The sequence below is a fragment of the Monopterus albus genome, unplaced genomic scaffold (genome assembly GCF_001952655.1).
Source record: "Monopterus albus unplaced genomic scaffold, M_albus_1.0 scaffold69.1, whole genome shotgun sequence".
Taxonomy (NCBI): domain Eukaryota; kingdom Metazoa; phylum Chordata; class Actinopteri; order Synbranchiformes; family Synbranchidae; genus Monopterus; species Monopterus albus.
Window position 1 is genome coordinate 4,746,383 of NW_018127949.1, and position 17,688 is coordinate 4,764,070.

Below are 17,688 nucleotides of genomic sequence, written 5' to 3' on the forward strand. Positions count from 1 at the left end.
TATATATATATATATGCACAGTATACTGCCATCACTACAATATACTTACATACATACTTTATTCTGCTGACAGTTTTATTCTGCTGACAGTTTTATCCAGTAGATGTCCTACTAGAGCAAATGAAGCTTCAAGAAGCTTTGCGCTGGAATGAAACAATTGGATGAAAGGCTTCATTGCTTCATGAAGCTTCATCTGCCCATCCCTACTGGTCACTCAGCTCCGGTTTAAGGGTGAGGATGCACTGTGTGCGCAGTGATCTCCAGGACTGTTATAACAGTTGGCTGTCTTCTCAAGACTGTTTTCGTTTGGAGGTTCAAGGCGATTTTATAATGCTGCCCTGTCTGAGGACCAAAAGGTCCCCGAGACTGCTGCGTCCCCTTCAGTGATGGAAGTGCTCAGTAAAAGCAGCAGCAGCGTGGATTAAACCAACACAGGTGAAAGTGATTCACAGTCACTTGTGCTTCCCAAATGGACAGACTGCTACCCCTGACATTTAATACTGACCTTCCTTGGTGTCTTAGAGCTGCTGAGAGTAAGACTCCGCAAAGTTCATTTAAGTTTCACAACCTAAAACCTGACAAGCTGTTCACCCTGAGAACTGCTGCCCAAACAATACAGCACAACTTTATCAAACAGAAATAGAAGCTCCATCACATGTTACTGTATTTTAAATACGTTTGGTTTTAATCCAGTTTATAAGACAGTTTAAACATTGAAAAGGTCCAACTGGCAAACCTCTCAGATAAATCATGCAAACAAGTCATACAACTACTGTACCTCAGTCATGGCAGAAGAGGGCAGTATCCTCCACCGTTATCACATAACTTCCATATCTTAAAGTTTATCTGACATCACACTGAATGACCGTTTCAGGCTTACAGTACTGGTTAAAAAGAGAACATCCAGCAGCGTTGCCACTTTGTAAAAGGCACAGATTTTTAAAAAGAGCTCTGGCGGACAGGAGGAACATGATGCTGTTAAAGAGAACAGCCAGAGAAAACAGCTACAGACGAGCTGCACCGTGAAGGAGAAAGTAACAAGCATTTAATCTGGCAAAGTAATGTGCTGTTCCTGAGATGAGATCATTTGGTTTCTCAACAGGAGTACACAGTGTCCCTTGTTTCTGTCATGGTTCAAGTAAGAAAATATCAAATAATTTGACCCCAAAGAAAAACAAGCAGATAAAGTGACGACTGTTCCAATATCCCACAGTGAGTTCCCACGTTCGATACTAAGTTACAAATAGAAGAAAAATTACATAAACACATATGCATTCTGTCTTGTGTGTCAAACAGATAACGCTACTCCGCCACCAGCTTCAAAGGCCTTTGTTGAAGTACACTCGTTCTATGCCGTCTCCATACTCAGACACGATGGAGTCTCTCAGCTCGGGCTCCAGCTTCCACACAGACATTGAGCTGCGAGAGAAAGACGGGGTGGACACAGGACACAAACAACAACAACACAGTGTGACTGAGCAAGTTGACACTGACTTCTTTGTTTATGCAGAAAGCTTCAGATTAAACTGTGGTGATCATTGATAATGAGCATACCAGTTGGAGAGAACATGCTGTTCAAGTAGCAACACAGTATGGCCAAGTACTTTCTCTTCAACACCCTATAAAAACATTTTTACCAACCACAACCCCAAAGATGTACTTTTATAAACAGCAGCTAGATTTCAGAGGAACATCTTCCACATCATTTTGTCTTACTATTACAAGCTATAGTAATCCACTCAATCAACCAGGCAATAATCTGAGCTTCATCTTCCCCAACATCTCACTCCACACCAACTCAGAAATGCTTTTTCCATCTCAAAATAACACACATCAGGTCATTTTCAGAAAGGTTTCCATCAGAACCTAAGCTCATGAACATGTCGAAATCAGCTACATCTTGTCTTCTTCATCCTCTTTCAGCTGGAAACCAACAAAACTGGACACAGTGAATATCTGGCCAGCTGTTACCCACTCTCTGCGAACACCTACACCGAACTGTGTTTTAATACGCCTGGCCTTAATTTAGTTTTTCTCACTGACATTATGTTAACGTTTGCTGTCAGACAACAGTGATGTACAGGACGGTGCTTTGATCACTGTTAACCAGGAAACAAACATCTGCACCATTTTCTGCCGCACATAGACGTCAAATGTGATACTGTCCAACAAAATCAGCATAAATACAGCTTGATGACAACACTTGGAGTGTGTGATCAGGTTTATCTGACATCTACAACTGGTGATCAGCAAAAAGGTTAGAGGAAAGTTTTGTTTGATGCCACAAAGCCAAAAACAAAAACACAGCCAGTGTTTCAAAATGAGTGTGTTGAGATGGAAAGCACCTCTATGTTTTAAAAAAATGCAAAATGCTGTGTTGGTTTGAATGTGTTACTTTAAACACTAGAGAGATGATAAACTATGGCCTGGCTGTTTTCATGACTGCAATCATTTTCTCTTTTGTCACGATGATGGTGAGACAAGCAGAACAAATACTCTGTTAAAGAGTAATCCACCGGGACCTAACTGAACATGGCCTCTGTGTGGACTGAGACAAACTCAGGAAAAAAAAGATGGTTTCAAATTTATCTAGCTTAGTGTAATTTTCCATTGTTCCATCTATGTCAGTTATCTGGACTTAGAAGGGTTTATTAGCAGAAATGGGCTATAGTACTATGTTTTCATTAATGTGTAATCAGCAGAAAATAAGAATCATTGCAAGGACACAAATACACAGTCGACGGCGACAAAATGAGGTTAAACATTGGGGTGGTCCTTCCCAGATGGAAATCCTTGATGAGGGACAAAAGTTTCCAGGATGACACAAAAGTTGCTCGTTTTCTGCTGGATGAGTTACTTAGCCTAAGTACAGTTAAGCTAAATGCAGGTTTTTGTTTGATAGCTTTAGCTTGAACACGGCCACTGCTGAGTAACCCCACTGTGGGCAAGGCAGCTGCTCTTGTTTTCAGAGTGTGCAAGTTGTCCTACAGTTAGGGTAATCACTGAGAAACAGCTGTGAGGGCTGTTTAAGCGATGCACAAAGAGCATGCAAGCTGCAACCTATATGTGTCAACAGGTGAAAATACACAAATCATTTCATTACCATCTCTGGGGGAAGAGGGAGCAGGCAGCCGGCACCATGAAGATCAAACTAAAAAGAACTAAAGTTAGTTGTTCCACCAAGCAACACATTTTGATGACAATAAAACTGCTGCGACACCATGACCCTCTCTACTTACAACATTCCCACCATCATCACTTGAATTGGTGCGTGGAGATATGCAATCCTCTGTGAAAAGACAGAAACCCATCTGGATGACAGCGGCACACTTCATCTTGTGGAGGACAGTAGTGAATGTACAGATCTTACCTGCATGAACTTGAATTTTTCCAGCCTCTGCATGATGATGGGCATGATAACTGGAAGAAGACAGGAGAGAAGATAAAAGAGGCAGTTAACTTGACGAAGTCAATATAATATTTATAAAATATAACTTTTCTCTGTAACTTCTTTGCATACTCATTCCTGGAGCAGCCATGGCGATCCGAGAGATGACCACCTGTGTGATGCCTTTCACTGCTGCGTTCTGCAGAGGAGATAAAAGAGGCTCTGATGGCAATTTGTGAGATATAAAGGGAAAACCATTGTTCATTAAAAAAAATTACAAGTGCATTCAGAGTGCTGACCTTAGAGTGGCCCAGTCTGTTGCCATTTTCATCTGTGACAGCGATGCCATTCAGAAGCTCCCTGACAAAATGATAGTGACCAGAAAAGGAAAGAAAAATTAAGTGCAAAATGTTGTGGCTTTCTTATCACCCATCCTCTGCTGCAACACACTGCCCTGTTACTTGGTGGATACTGTGACTTTACTGTAAAAGCACTGGAGCTTCAGGGTGAACAAAAGGAGGTGCCTTTATTTGCATTTCATTTAACTTTTGAAGATGTTATATTTAAATTTGGCCTCTGCACACACTGGCACTCACAAGCATGATTATGGCCGTAAAAAAAGTTTTGACAACAATGTACACAGCATGAAACACTGGCTATACACCTTCTCTTAATCTCTAAGACAGGAAATATCCGAGGCTGTGACTGGGGCTGCTCAAGATGTCTGCTTTGAGAACGGCACTTCACCACCAACGTCTACATAACATAACATACAGTAATCCCCGCCTCTACATTTTTCAGAGAATAACACAGCAGCACTTACTGTTGCCTCATCATAGGAATGTTAACACAGTTGGCTGCTGCCACTGCTGCAAAAGGTACCCAGCGAGCTACGAGAGGAGGCGCCTTCTGCAGGACAGGTGGAGGTAAAAAAAATTCAGTATGCATGGCTGTGGCACCTGTCACATGCACAGAATCACTGTAAGAGGTCTGTCCTGTGTTTAGATGGGTTATGATCCGGAATCACTCTACATTATCTAGACTTACTGGTACAGTATAACAGACAGGTGACAAATTATAGGGAAAACCAACGGGACACCAGAACAGCTTCAGTGCACTTCAGCATTGATGCTACAAGTCTCTGAACTCTATTGGAGGGAAGACCGCCATTCTTACAAAAGACATTCCCTCATGTGGTGTTTTGATCATGGTGGTGGAGACAGTGTCTAACACATCACTCCAAAATCTCCCATAGTTGTTCAGTTGGGTTGAGATCTGGTGACTGCGAAGGTCATAGCATATGGTTCGCATCATTCTCATACCCATCAGTAACGCCTCATGCTCTATATATGGGGGCACTGTCATCCTGGAAGGCAACTCGTTTACCCAGGACTTTCCTTTGTCACCCATTTGTATTTGCTAAAGAACACAGAAAAAAAAATGCCAGGAAGATTTTTTTTTAAAGACTATTTCTAAAGAATCAACTTTGATGCTCAATAGCAGTTGATTTGATTTAAGCAGTACCCTGTGCAATAAAATTTTTGTAAACAAGAAACATTTGGGTACTCATCCTTCAGATGAGTTTGGTGATAAACTGAACAAGAAGAATGAATCCCTGATGACATCTAGGTCCAGTCATCAGAGTTTGTACCTTTGTGTAGAGGTTGAGTCCGACAGCTGTTGCTAATGCCGTACTAGTTGCTGTAACGTAGGCTACTCCAATCTGCCTGAGAGACACAACAGGACGACAGTTTAATTTCAATGTGCACACAGTGTGTTCTGGTGAATAACGCTGAATGCAAACAAGAAAATTCTACAGGGTGGCTTTTAATTTGAAATTCAGAGGGCTTATTTAATTTAGGACTGAATCTGGATACGAGACCCTTAAAATGACAAGTGTAAATAGAGTCTTATTAGCGCTTACTTTGGAGTGATCGGGGAGGCAGCGTTGCGGTTTGTGTAGTTGACCAGAGCGTTGAAGGACTGATTCACCCACTGCCAGAACACCACAGCAGGAACTGTCCTACAGACAGACAGTTATGAAACCTCTGAAGCTTCCTCTGTGAAACTGCAGGATGTGGTACAATGCAGCTTGTCGCTACCTGTAGAACTGCAGCATGAAGCCGGTGATGGCCATGCCTCCAGGGACTTGGAAGGACATGCGGCCGATAAGGTTCATGCGGTCTCCTGTGTCTGGATGGAAGGCCGAATCGTACAGCTTCTTAGCATAATAGAGCTGCTCCTCTGTGGTGCCAGGAGGGATGGATCCTGCCCTGTAGAGTGGCAGAAACACTCACTAACACAGGATGCACATGTTCATATCATCAACAACCTCCAGAAATGCTCGTGCACAACCTGTTTTTTGAGTTTCATGGTGACAATGTCATGAAAGTGCTGACCCTCAAGACACAAGGTACACATTTAAAATAGTATTCAAAAGGAAAATTCACCCTAAAACAGACTTTACATACTGCTGCCAACTACCACTTTAGTCTACAACAGGTCAGAAAAGTGTAAAGGCACCTAGAGACCTTTAGTACTGGCTTTGTCCCAGCAACAGTCAACAATGCCAAAATGCTGAATGTAGCATCATGTAAAAAAATTAAAAGGAGCAAATCTTGACAAAAGGAGTGACAAGCTAAACCAGAGAATGTGACTACCGTAATTTCCGGACTATAAGCCGCTACTTTTTTCACACGCTTTGAACCCTGCGGCTTAAACAATGATGCAGCTAATTTATGGATTTTTACAGGCTAACGAGCTTCATGCCGCCAATACATTTAGCCTCGTCACATCAGACCAATGAAATTACCAAACAGGTCACAGTGGACCAATGAAACTGTTCGAATTAAATTAAATGCACTCACACTAAATTCTTCAGATCAGTCATTTTGCGCTTCATGCACACACCCTCATCATGGAAAACGCATGAAGAAATGCATATGATGCAGCTTTCAAGTTTTATGACATCAATCTGTTGAAGAAGGAAGCTGCTGCACATAAGCTTGGCATCAATGAATGGATGGTGAGACTTTGGAGAAGGCAGCGTGAAGATCCAAAAAGACGACAAAAGCTGTGTAACATCTTTGTGTAAATATCTCATGTTACAACGTGGACACCTGCGGCTTATAGACAAGTGCGGCCTATATATGTACAAAATTTTTTTTCTTCTTAAAAAAAAAAAAAAAATCTTTCTGTGTACACCTGTGGCTTATAGACAAGTGCGGCCTATATATGTACAATTTTTTTTTTTATTTAGTGGGTGTGGCTTATATTCAGGTGCGCTCAATAGTCCAGAAATTACGATATGCTCAATAAATATCCTATACAATTAATTAACTATTAAAAACATTTTTTAAATGTTGGCTTTAATCTAATCTGACAACCAACTAACAGTATAGCATTACTTCTGTCAGAGATATTACACTTGATTAAAACTCATTTCAAGTTATAACTGATAAGATCCTAATGAAATCAACTACAATCAAAAGCTACAATACCCATGAGCTTCAGTTACTGTTACCACAGAAAAGAAAGCAGCATCAGATTGGCACCTGTTGAAACAGTAGTTCTTTCATGTTGCAGTTGTCACAAAACGTGACTCCACAGCTACAGCATTTTACATGTAAATAATGAAAATATCAAAACTGGCACCTAAATTTAAAGTGGACGTGTTTAAACTGCAGACTGTGTTTGCAGTTTTCTCAACACAAGCTGTAGCTCCCACTCATCATCATCAGTTCATGTAACAACATTTTAATCTCTGTGATTGGATGTTTCTTACCAAAATACACTTTGGGAGTTGTAGTTAACAGCTCCTCTGAATTTTATGTACACAAGTTGAGTTTTCAATCAAAGAGACAGATATTCTCTAAAGAATTTGTTAATCATTTGACCTGATGTTTGAAGCGGGAGAGTTTCATGCCAATTAAAGCCACAGAAGTGAACACTGACTTACCCAACATTTCCTTTGAGAAAAATGAACCAGGGAGCCAGAAATACCTCCTCCGACTTTCCAATTCTAGCATTCTTGACTGACTGCTTTATTAAAAACAACGTGGGTTTGTTTGGCTGCATTGTAAACAGATACACCAGTAACTCCTCTGCTGTATTCCCGACAAAGTAGCTGCTCAACATGTGTATTAAACAGGTGTCACCAAACCAAACATAAATAAAATATGCAAGGATTACAAATTTAAACATAGTGCCTCTGTTTAAAGACAAAATTCCAGTCTTTCCTGAGATATTCGTCATGCTGTAAAGACCTAGGCTACCTGAGGCAGGTACAGCTCACGTGTTACAGATCTGTCAATGTGCATTTATTATTTTTTTGCAAACACTTTCTTACCTGCAGGTTTCTACTAAAGCTTTGGCCTCATCCAAGCGTGCGTCAGATAGAAGTACTGTGCGACAGTCTGTGATATTGAAGAAGTGTTTCAGTCGGCCCATAAACGTAGACTGATCCCATCGTGGTGCATCAATGTCTAATGAGTTCAACACCATTGTGGTTGTTAAAAAGCAGTCCCAACTTAATGCAATAAAAAGTTAAAAGTCTGTGCACGGCTTCTGTTCCTTCTGCATGAGGTTACACAGCAGCTGCAGTCAGAACCTGGAATCAGAAAAGCAAGAAATATAGCTGTGAAAAACAAAGAATGTCAGAGACTGTGTCCCAGCTGAACCTAGTCACTGAATGAATTATACACCTCTCGTCAGTTTATCACAGCCTGGTTCATGGTTGTCACCCTCCTGTCAAACGGTTTTCAGCTGATTTACTTTTTCTTTGAACTCCCATTCCCAGGAGTTAGGGTTAGCCTAACGTGTGTGTGTGTGAAGCAACAGAAATTAACCAGCAAATATTTTGATAATCAATACTGCCCATTTTTAAAGGTGCATTAACTATGATTTTACACATTGCCTGATAAATCCAGTGAAAATGGGGCAGGACATGGTGTCTCTCAGCTGTACTACCTATTCCATGACACTCTGCTGCCTACAGCCCTTCTGTTGTTATTCCAGCTTTTCTATCCTTTGTTTTTAAAATATATTCTGTAAATTAGCCTCACCTGCCACCTAGCAAAGGGTATTAGAAGCATTTATTGAATAGTGATAGGCAGTTAACTGTTTACTGGTGATTAATTGAAAATAATTATCTGCAAACATTTGCCAGTTGCATCTCTGTTTAAAGTCATACACTTTGGACTATTTGGTTACTCAAAAGCATTTTGAAGAAGCAGCTTCTGGAAATGACAAGGGGCTTTGTTTACTTCACCCTGGCCTGGTGGGCATGATTCATTCATTCATTCATCTTCTACCGCTTAACCCCGGAGCAGGGTCACTGGGGTAAAGGGGGGAGAAAGCCGGAGTACCCGGAGAGAACCCACACAAGCACGGGGAGAACATGCAAACTCCACACAGGCGGGGCCCGAACCCGGAGCCTTCTTGCTGTGAGGCAACGGTGCTAACCACTGCGCCACCGTGTTGCCTGGTGGGCATGAGTTTGCAGCAAACATGGCCTTTGTGATACTGTTGTTCTATATGTTCTGTACCACACAGAGTTTCAGGTTTCTGGTTCCAGCCTCCTTCCGCCTTCCAAGCTCCTGGAAATTACTGTTTGCTCACATGTGGCCTTGAGTTCAAACTGACCTGAACAAACACAAACTCTATTCCTACCTACAAATTCTCAAGGTTCAAACTTCCACTAGAATCATTCACCACCTCCTGGTAAATGGTTCCACAGGTTATCATTTTGAGTTTCTGCAGCTGCAGCATTTCTCTTCTTATTATCCAACTATTGAAACTAAAACCTGCTGACTACAGATTATGCAGCTATTCAACCATCCCTGTGTACATCTTCATCACTATATTACCAATTATTTAATGTAGGAATTGGGTAAAAACAAATCTCACATCAACAAAAACCTGCCCTGTGAGGTTTAATCTTTTGTAAACAAAGAGCGCATTGGGACAGGGGTATACCAGGGCTCTCTAAAGGCTCAGTCTGGCTGGAACTGGATTGTATTTCGAAAGTAGGTACTTTGTGGAGAACAGTAAAGCTCAAACTAAAGTAAATGCATCCCTAGACATATAACAAAGACTGAGATGGGCAGGCTGCATGGGATGAAGCTCCTCGTGTTCCCTGTGGAGAAAATAGGTCAAACACAAAAACTAAAATTCACTGGTTCCAGCTCCTAAAATATGAGTATTTGCTGTACTTTATCTTCTATGACAGTGCAAATCAATAATAACTAGAAATGCCTGACATTAAAATGAATCCATAGCCATTCGGACTTATCAATTAATCAACTAAATGTTTCTATCGTGCGCTGTATGACACAAACCAGAGGTTCTAACAGATACTTGTGAGGGAGTATTCATTAAGTGCTAATTCACATAGCAAAAAATGCTCCATTACAAATAAATACTCTGCTTTGGCTATGTTAGAAAATTCATTTTTTTAGGCAAAAATGCAAAAAAAATAAATAAAAATCAAAGGTTCCAACTTCTTAAATGTGAGATATGCTGCTTGTTTTTGGTTTATCTAACTTTAAACAGAATATCTGGGGATTTGGGTTTGCTAGACAAACAAAATGTCATTTGAAAATGTAAATGTACTATTTGTGACATTTTAGATAAAACAATTACATGTGTAATCAAGTAAGTAAATGACAGATAATAGGCAATGAAAATAACTACTTTGAGCCCTACTTGGCATCGTAATTATACTTACTTTGTCCTACACTCAACCCAGACTTCAAAATTTAAAATAAATGACAATGATTAAAACAACTATAATCAGAAAACCACCACATTTAAAAACCTAAGTCCATTTCATTTCCTTTATTTCCACATGAAAGACTCAAACCTCCATCAAAAGACTTACCACTGATTTTCTGTCTATCAACTAATAGTATTGCTCTAATGATATATATTGTTAGGTAATTTAATCCTTTTAACTATTTTTAGGTCTTTATATGTTTTGGATGTAAAAATTTTGTTTTGTAATTCAACTAGTAACTCCAGCTGTCAAACAAATGTAGTAGAGTACAAAATACACAGAGGCATGAAAAGAAAATACATTATATCTGGACTTAAATACAGTACATGAGTAAATGTACTGAATTACATTCCACCACTGTTAAGCTTCTTTAGGTTGAACAGAGACTTGACAAACTCGATTTGTAGGCAAGAGCACAGCCCACATCTGAATACATCTGGTAAGCTGATCGGTTAACACGGGGACGGTACTGATTTTTAAGTTTGTGCGAGCATAAAATGTGTTAAATTATATATGGAGTTCCGCAAACTGAGAAATTTGTTTGCAGAGTGAGAGCTTGTGCTGCATCCACCGACCAACTGCAGTGAAGTTATGAGTGCCATGTCAGTGGGAGCACAGAGTGATGCAACATTACTAGAGTTACAGGCTGACTTCTGCAGGCATAACAAAAAAACAAAGATGAACCAAAGCACTAACACAGAAGCTACGACCTACAACCACAAAAACACAAAGCATACCTTTGTCAGATTCCTGTACTGCCGTCCAATACAACCTGTCAGACAAATTTGCTCGTGTGGCATAGTAAAGAAATGTGCACGTGGCAAACTGTCCTCCAATCACAGGCTGATGTAACTCCCTAAAAGCGGCACGGGGCTACTTGGGTTTAGCGCTGTTATGCTAATTTGCTAGCTAATTGCCTCTTGGAGAGTATGATTGGTTTGTTCTACTTATTGTATGTAAATGAAACAAATGTATGTGCAGTGATTCCTTATAACGTCTAATGAACAAAAACCGTCCACAAAATTAAACATGTGGAGTTATTTCCTGGACCATATTAAACATTTAGCGGACAGCAGCTAACTAAGCTCGTCCTCCATATTTGGGGGTGATGCTGCGTTCAAGTCTTATTTTTGCAATTGTAATTATGAGTAGCAGAGTAACGTTCGCGTCGTGGTGCATTTACACAGTGTCCGCAAAATAGGAAGAATACCCGTTATGCCAGTGTGTACACACTAAGCATCCTAAATTGTTACGTGTTTGTTGCAGTTTCCAACTGGAGCCAATCCCAGCTGGCACTGGGCGAGAGGCGATGTACACCCTGGACAGGCCGTCAGTTTGTAGACACACACACACATACACACACACACACACACGCTCACTCCTACGGGCAATTTAGAGTCACCAGTCAACCTAAGCTACATGTCTTTGGACTGTGGGGTACCCGGAGAGTACATGCTAACTCCGCACAGAAAGGCCCCCGGCTCGAACCCTGAACTCTTGTTATGAGGCGACAGCGCTAACCACCGCTCCGCTGTTCCTCTCCCACTTGGTAACAGACTTGGTAAAGTTCTTTCTCCTATTCTGATAATAGTGCCTGACCGCATCATGAGCTCGGGTGCGTAACTGTACGTCTGACGTCACCCGCCTTAGTAACCCTCGGCGGCGTCTCTAGGAGAGAAGGCAACAAGATGGTGAGTTTAATTTATCTTAATAATTCGCCGTTAACTATAAACACCAAACTCAAATGTGAATATATTTGAATTAAGTTTCGCACGCTTGTATTTTTCTCAAATTGAATATCAATTAATCTCGGGCAACTTGCCGAGAAAAACATTCATCTGCAAAAGCTGCCTTGTTGATTCGTTCAGTTATCAGGGGAGATTAGCTTAGCTTGTTAGCTATGGTTAGCTCCCGTTTGCGTGCTCTGCATTGAAACAACTATGCCGGAAGGTTCAAGAAAATACGATGTGACTAGCTACTTACAGACCTGTCGTTGCCCCCATGTATTGATTGGTACCGTTAAGAAAGCGCTTGCTCATCATCAGAAGCCACTGGGTGCACCGAAATGCACTCTCACAGGCCCTAAGTCAGGATCCCGGTGGATGGAAGGAAGATTTCTGCAATGGTGGTTAGCTGCAACAGTGCTCCCCCTGTCCCCAGACAAAGTAACATCACATGGCTGTTTTTTTTTTTTACTGCTTGCTGTAGGGATTGCTGTCTATCCTGCGTAAGCTAAAGAGTACACCAGACCAGGAGGTTAGGATACTACTTCTGGGTCTGGACAACGGAGGGAAGACCACCTTGCTCAAACAGCTGGCATCTGAGGACATCAGCCACATCACCCCCACACAGGTATGGCGGAAAGGCTCATTTTTACAGTACTGTGCAAAATCTTTAGGCACCACAAGTAAAGTGAGGATGCTTTCAAAATATTCCCATTAACAATTGTTATTTATTTGTTAACTTCATGTAAAGTGCAATAAACAGAATAACAAATCAAATCAGTGACCACTGTTTGCCTTTAAGACACCAATTCTCCCAGGTAGCCTTATGCTTGCCAGGTAGAGTGCCCTGAACATCTTGGGGAACTTGCACAGCTTGTGTGGATTTAGGTGTCTGAGTGTCTTTATGTGTCTGTTTCTTCGTGTAATCCCAGACTGACTCTATGATGTTGAGATCATTGCTCTGTGGGGGCCACACCATCTGTTGCATGATTCTTTATGACGCTTTCTGTCTGTTTGGGCTTATTGTCATCCTGTCTAATCCACTTTTGTGTTCTTTCCAGGGGTTCAACATTAAGAGCGTCCAGTCTCAGGGTTTTAAACTGAACGTTTGGGACATTGGAGGCCAGAGGAAGATCAGGCCGTACTGGAGGAACTACTTTGAAAACACTGATGTGCTGGTGAGTGAAAACCGAGGCACCAAATACAGCAAATAAGCTTTATTAAAAGTTTACATTACTGTTTTGAACTGTTCATCTGTACTGAAGTCAGTGCTTAATACATGTCTACTAAGGACTAGGGCAGCAAGAAACAATTATTTTCAATATTAATTTGCTAATTATCTTCAATAATTTAGACTATAAAATGTTTAAAAAATAAACAGGAAATTCTCCATCAGAATTTGCTAGTAAAAGTAAAATCTTTTTTTAGTTCAGACAAGTTATAAACCCAGTGATATTTTGACAAAGAAAAGCCATAAGTCCTCACATTTGATAACTTAGGACTAGCAAATGATTGTCATATTCCTTGAAAAATAACTGAAAATATTTGGCAGTTTTCTTTAAATTAACTAATCAATTAATTCTAGTCTACAAATGACCTGCTGTACACGGTAACCATGAAAACTTTCTTTTATATTTCAGATTTATGTCATTGACAGTGCTGACAGAAAGAGGTTTGAAGAAACAGGACAGGTATGTACAATATGTGCTGTTTTGTCTCTGTGTGCACTGTTGTGTACTACAGTATACATAGTACTGTGGGGCTTTTAATCTGCTGTCAGAAAATAGTGAAAAATGTCCATCACATTTACCCAGAGCAAAAGGGATGCTTCTAAATTACTTGTGTTGTCTGACCACCAGTCCAAAAATGCCACAATTTACTATCAATACAGACCAAGAAAATAATAAAATGGCTTTTTTCTTAAAGAAATGACTGAATCAATTAATTGATTATCACATTTCTTACAGATTCATTTTCTGTCAATCAACTTATAATTTAAGCCTTAATATACTGTTTTACTTGTGTATATCAGAGCTGTTTTGCCCTGTCTTTTGGAGAATGTCTCATCTCAAGTCTTCATAAGCAAACTGGATGTCAAGTGCCAGACTAAGGTCTGTGTCTGCTGATGATTAAATATGGTGGATGACATTTGAGTAGTTTTTTTTTTTTTTCTTGACATGAACCACTGGAGTCTCTTCTTTATCTGTGAGAGTATTTGTGTGTGCATCCGGCGGGTGCATTTGTGTGTTGCAGGAGCTGGCTGAGTTGTTGGATGAAGAGAAGTTGAGCGGCGTTCCTGTGCTGATCTTTGCAAACAAACAAGACCTGCTGACAGCTGCCCCGGCCTCTGAGATCGCTGAGGGTCTCAATCTTCACACTATTCGGGATCGCATGTGGCAGATCCAGTCCTGCTCCGCCCTCACCGGCGAGGGGATTCAGGTGAGTTGAGTTTTTGCTTTTACGCACCCTTTTCTTTGTGCCTGTATTCTCTTGTTCTCACCTTGCTGCTTTTTCTCTGTTGCAGGAGGGCATGAATTGGGTCTGCAAGAGTGTCAACTCAAAGAAAAAATAGCTTTGCTTCTAGTCTTCTACTATGCAGGAGGAGCAGCAGCAGCAGTGCACACACATACACTGACACACATTGCACCCTCCTGAGCCTTAGTACGATGGGATGTACCTGTGAATGTAAACACACTACTAATCCAACATGGACTTGGAGTTTTTAACCCCCTGTATTGCTGATACTTACTAAGCTCAACACATCTTTCTATGTTGGCTGCTACAGTGAGGAGGAGGGGGGTCCCTTCAAAGGGAACCCATGCCAGGAAATCAAGCCCCTCCGCCCCACCCGCATTTCCATCAGTGTCCCAGCTGATCCCAGCCACCATCCATAGCCTGCCACAAGCTCCAGCGTTCCCATTAACCTGCTGTCTTTCACTGGAATTCCAGCTTGTTCTTTAAACTCTTTCACACGCTGTCCTGGAAATCAGCTCCCGCCTCCTCCCACCCCTATCATCTTTCCCTCCATTTCCTTCCTCCAGGTCAATATGTGTTGTTTTCATCATTCCACGATGGCTGTGATTGCTTGTTCTGCTATGGCTCATTTTGAAGTGAGGTATATTTTTGTAACTGTTTTATTTATGGTGAAGTAGTGTGCTTTAAAAACATCAGCCGGTGTGGTGTGTGTGATTATAAGGATTTCTGAGAAACAGCCTGACTGTGCCCACTAACGAATAAAACTGTACATGTTAATATGTATAAAAAATTTAAGGTTAAGAGCAACTACATTTTTTGGATAAACTGTAAATAGCTCGGCCCTGTGTTTATATGTTACATTATGCACATGTTACAGAGTATATGTTCCCCCTGCTGTACTTTGTAGTCTATAAGGTTTGCATATCTAATGTATGCTGGCAGATTTTTAACAGAGGTATATGTAATGTATGTTCCAGTGCATTTCTCTGTGCTCATTGGGTTAGCGAGGGCATTCATCCTTCAGCCATTTCCTTTTGATATTCTTGATTGTGTTCTGTCCAGAACTGAAGGTACTGTATGTGAATAAAAAGATAAAAAAAATATGTTTCAGTAATATTGTTGAATTAGGTTGCTTCCTGCACTAACGTACTTTAGTTCACACAGATCATTGCAGGGACATGTTCTGCGAAACCAGACTGTAACAGGTGCAGTCAGCTTTTCATGACAGCTGTGCGGGAGAGGCAGCTGGGGGCCTGGGGGATACAGGGCACTCAGTGCATGAACATATATGGTAAGGGTCCTGTCAAATAATCTGTAGCCGGTTGATGTGAAAAACACAGAGTAGTCCTTACTGAAGAAACACCTGCTGAGCTAAACTCCATGTACACAGTTGATGGTTCTTAGTTCTCATTTCTGAAAGTGCAAAGTGGGATAAAATGGAAGTATGTGAGGAAAACGCAAGCACCTGAAGTTTGTACTTCACTACCAAGTGATCGCACCCCTTTTCAGCAATGCTGTCCACACAACCAGGTATCATTTCATTATGGGAAAGGCTGCTTCAGAAAAGGTTCAAAGCAAACTTAGAGGCATATATACACCAGTCAGTTACTGGTTTTACTCCTCAATTTTAAATTCATCTCTGCAGATGACAGAGAGGAATTTGAAATCAAATGCTCTTTGTTCTGACAGGCAGGATTTTGAGGCAGGTGGTGCTGCATCCACCTGGCCTGAGGCTGAGCAGCTTGGATCTTCTCCCCCCCAGTTGAACTGACACATATCTGGAGTGTACAAACCCCCTGCAGCTCTGAGGCAAAGGGGGGTGGAGTTTCACATGAGACCACTTGTATACCGCCTCCATGTTAGAAAGGCATGAGGGCTGAAGACACCTGTCTGACAACCTCCACCCAATACACCCACCCATACATTTTATATGACTGCTATAATTACTAGTTTGACTTTACTTTGAAAGTATCATATGAAAGTTGTGATGCAGTAATATAGATTTTAGGTCTTGCACATATAATCATGCAGATGTTGTCAGTTATGTTGTTGATGAAACTAATAAGAACATGTAACGGAAATCCTGGTAAATAATTATTTTTAAAAATTTGCCACGCAAAGTGTCACAGTGCTGCTAGCATGACTTCATTTTGTTCCAGCAGTTTGTATTTCAAAATATAAATGTTTCAGTCTTTTGTGGGATTGCTTTATTCAGACACGAGCCTGACATCAGATTAACTGTGATCTGAGTCTTGTTACATGACAACACAGCATCAGACTGTTACTTTAACTGCAAGATACTTGACATAATACATGCATTTCTAAGTGTAGTTGAGTAAACTACTTGATTAAACATCTACTGTAAGTGATTGCAGAATTACTGATTGTAGCTTGTACTCAAAAACTATATAACAACTTAATCACAACACAGACATCTTGTATTTCCTTACTTTCCAACATGTGTTTGTATTAAAGTTGAAAAAATCATTATAACTCTTCTAATTTAAGCTTGTTTAAAACAGCTGAAAAAGAATTACTGAACTCCAGACTACAGTCATTTAGAGGTAGCATATCCAGAAGTGTGTTCCTGCTGTGTGTTTTACTTTGTGTAACACTGTACAGTACGTGACTCAGAGGGCCTCAGAGACTTCCAAACAGCCTCTTCTTCTTGTCTCACAATGATTCTCATTGTCCAGTCTTCCTCTTCTCTCACACAGACAGAATGTACTCGTATTGTTCCTCATTTTGGGCCCTTAACTGTTACATTTAGTTGTGACAAAGCACTATTGAAAATCTAACCACCCTGCAAGACACATTAGGAAACATGAAGGCATTTAAAGGAAATATGCTTATATGATTTCTGGCAGAGAGTTAGGAAGTTACCACTCTCAGAATAATTCAGGCTTTGTGTAATGTTAGTATTTTGTGTCACATTAGGAGTAACCGGAGTGTCCTACTGGACTGCTAATGCTAGCTTCACACTGGAGGCTGCGTTTTGTAGTTTGTCCCAATCAGACATCCATAGTCTATGTTGTCAGCAAGCATTAGGTAGTCTTTTATCTGAATTTGTCTGTAGAAACCTAAAAATGAGAGAACAAAATGTTCTGTGGTTGTTTTATCAGTGAATAATAGCTTAATTCTCCAAGTTTTGTGTGTGTGTGGGGTGGGATGGGGGTGGGGGGTTAACAGAGCCAGAAAGTTTGTGTGTGTGTCAGAGATGCATATCAGAGACGTAGGCGACCAGATTATTGCCTTTCTTTCTTTCTTTCTTCTCGTCCTGGATCAGACAGCTGTTCAGCAGCTGTGTGTGCAAGTGTGAGAAAATG

At 40.8% G+C, this 17,688-nt stretch overlaps 2 protein-coding genes across 3 annotated transcripts; one reads left to right on the top strand and one right to left on the bottom strand.

Annotated features, from left to right (window-relative positions):
* Positions 1–639: 639 nt before the first annotated feature.
* On the bottom strand, positions 640–12,324 carry sfxn2 (sideroflexin 2). 2 transcript variants are annotated; one of them, XM_020605262.1, is made up of 12 exons: positions 12,147–12,324; positions 7,737–7,997; positions 5,491–5,661; positions 5,313–5,411; positions 5,040–5,115; positions 4,212–4,297; positions 3,688–3,748; positions 3,521–3,587; positions 3,371–3,420; positions 3,240–3,289; positions 3,104–3,151; positions 640–1,419 (listed from the first exon to the last, which is right to left on the bottom strand). In XM_020605262.1, the coding sequence occupies exons 2-12, from the start codon at positions 7,889–7,891 to the stop codon at positions 1,320–1,322; spliced, it is 963 nt and encodes a 320-aa protein (XP_020460918.1). In that variant the 5' UTR covers positions 7,892–7,997; positions 12,147–12,324; the 3' UTR covers positions 640–1,319. The 2 variants fall into 2 exon arrangements, with proteins under 2 accessions (XP_020460918.1, XP_020460917.1); XM_020605261.1 differs by lacking the exon at positions 12,147–12,324 and adding an exon at positions 10,901–11,297.
* Positions 11,768–15,455, top strand: arl3b (ADP ribosylation factor like GTPase 3b). The gene is made up of 6 exons (XM_020605263.1): positions 11,768–11,854; positions 12,372–12,515; positions 12,949–13,065; positions 13,528–13,578; positions 14,141–14,326; positions 14,412–15,455. The coding sequence occupies exons 1-6, from the start codon at positions 11,852–11,854 to the stop codon at positions 14,457–14,459; spliced, it is 549 nt and encodes a 182-aa protein (XP_020460919.1). The 5' UTR covers positions 11,768–11,851; the 3' UTR covers positions 14,460–15,455.
* The last annotated feature ends 2,233 nt before the right edge of the window (positions 15,456–17,688 follow it).

What these genes read in the sequence shown, in the direction of transcription:
- sfxn2 (XM_020605262.1), bottom strand. Translation starts at nt 7,891, where the DNA reads ATGGTGTTGAACTCATTAGACATTGATGCACCACGATGGGATCAGTCT. An exon ending in TTCATGCTGCAGTTCTACAG is followed by an intron (nt 5,412 to 5,490) that starts GTAGCGACAAGC and finishes GTCTGTCTGTAG; the next exon opens with GACAGTTCCTGCTGTGGTGT. An exon ending in TCCCTCTTCCCCCAGAGATG is followed by an intron (nt 1,420 to 3,103) that starts GTAATGAAATGA and finishes TTTCTCTCGCAG; the next exon opens with CTCAATGTCTGTGTGGAAGC.
- arl3b (XM_020605263.1), top strand. An exon ending in GGTTTGAAGAAACAGGACAG is followed by an intron (nt 13,579 to 14,140) that starts GTATGTACAATA and finishes TGTGTGTTGCAG; the next exon opens with GAGCTGGCTGAGTTGTTGGA. An exon ending in TCACCGGCGAGGGGATTCAG is followed by an intron (nt 14,327 to 14,411) that starts GTGAGTTGAGTT and finishes TCTCTGTTGCAG; the next exon opens with GAGGGCATGAATTGGGTCTG.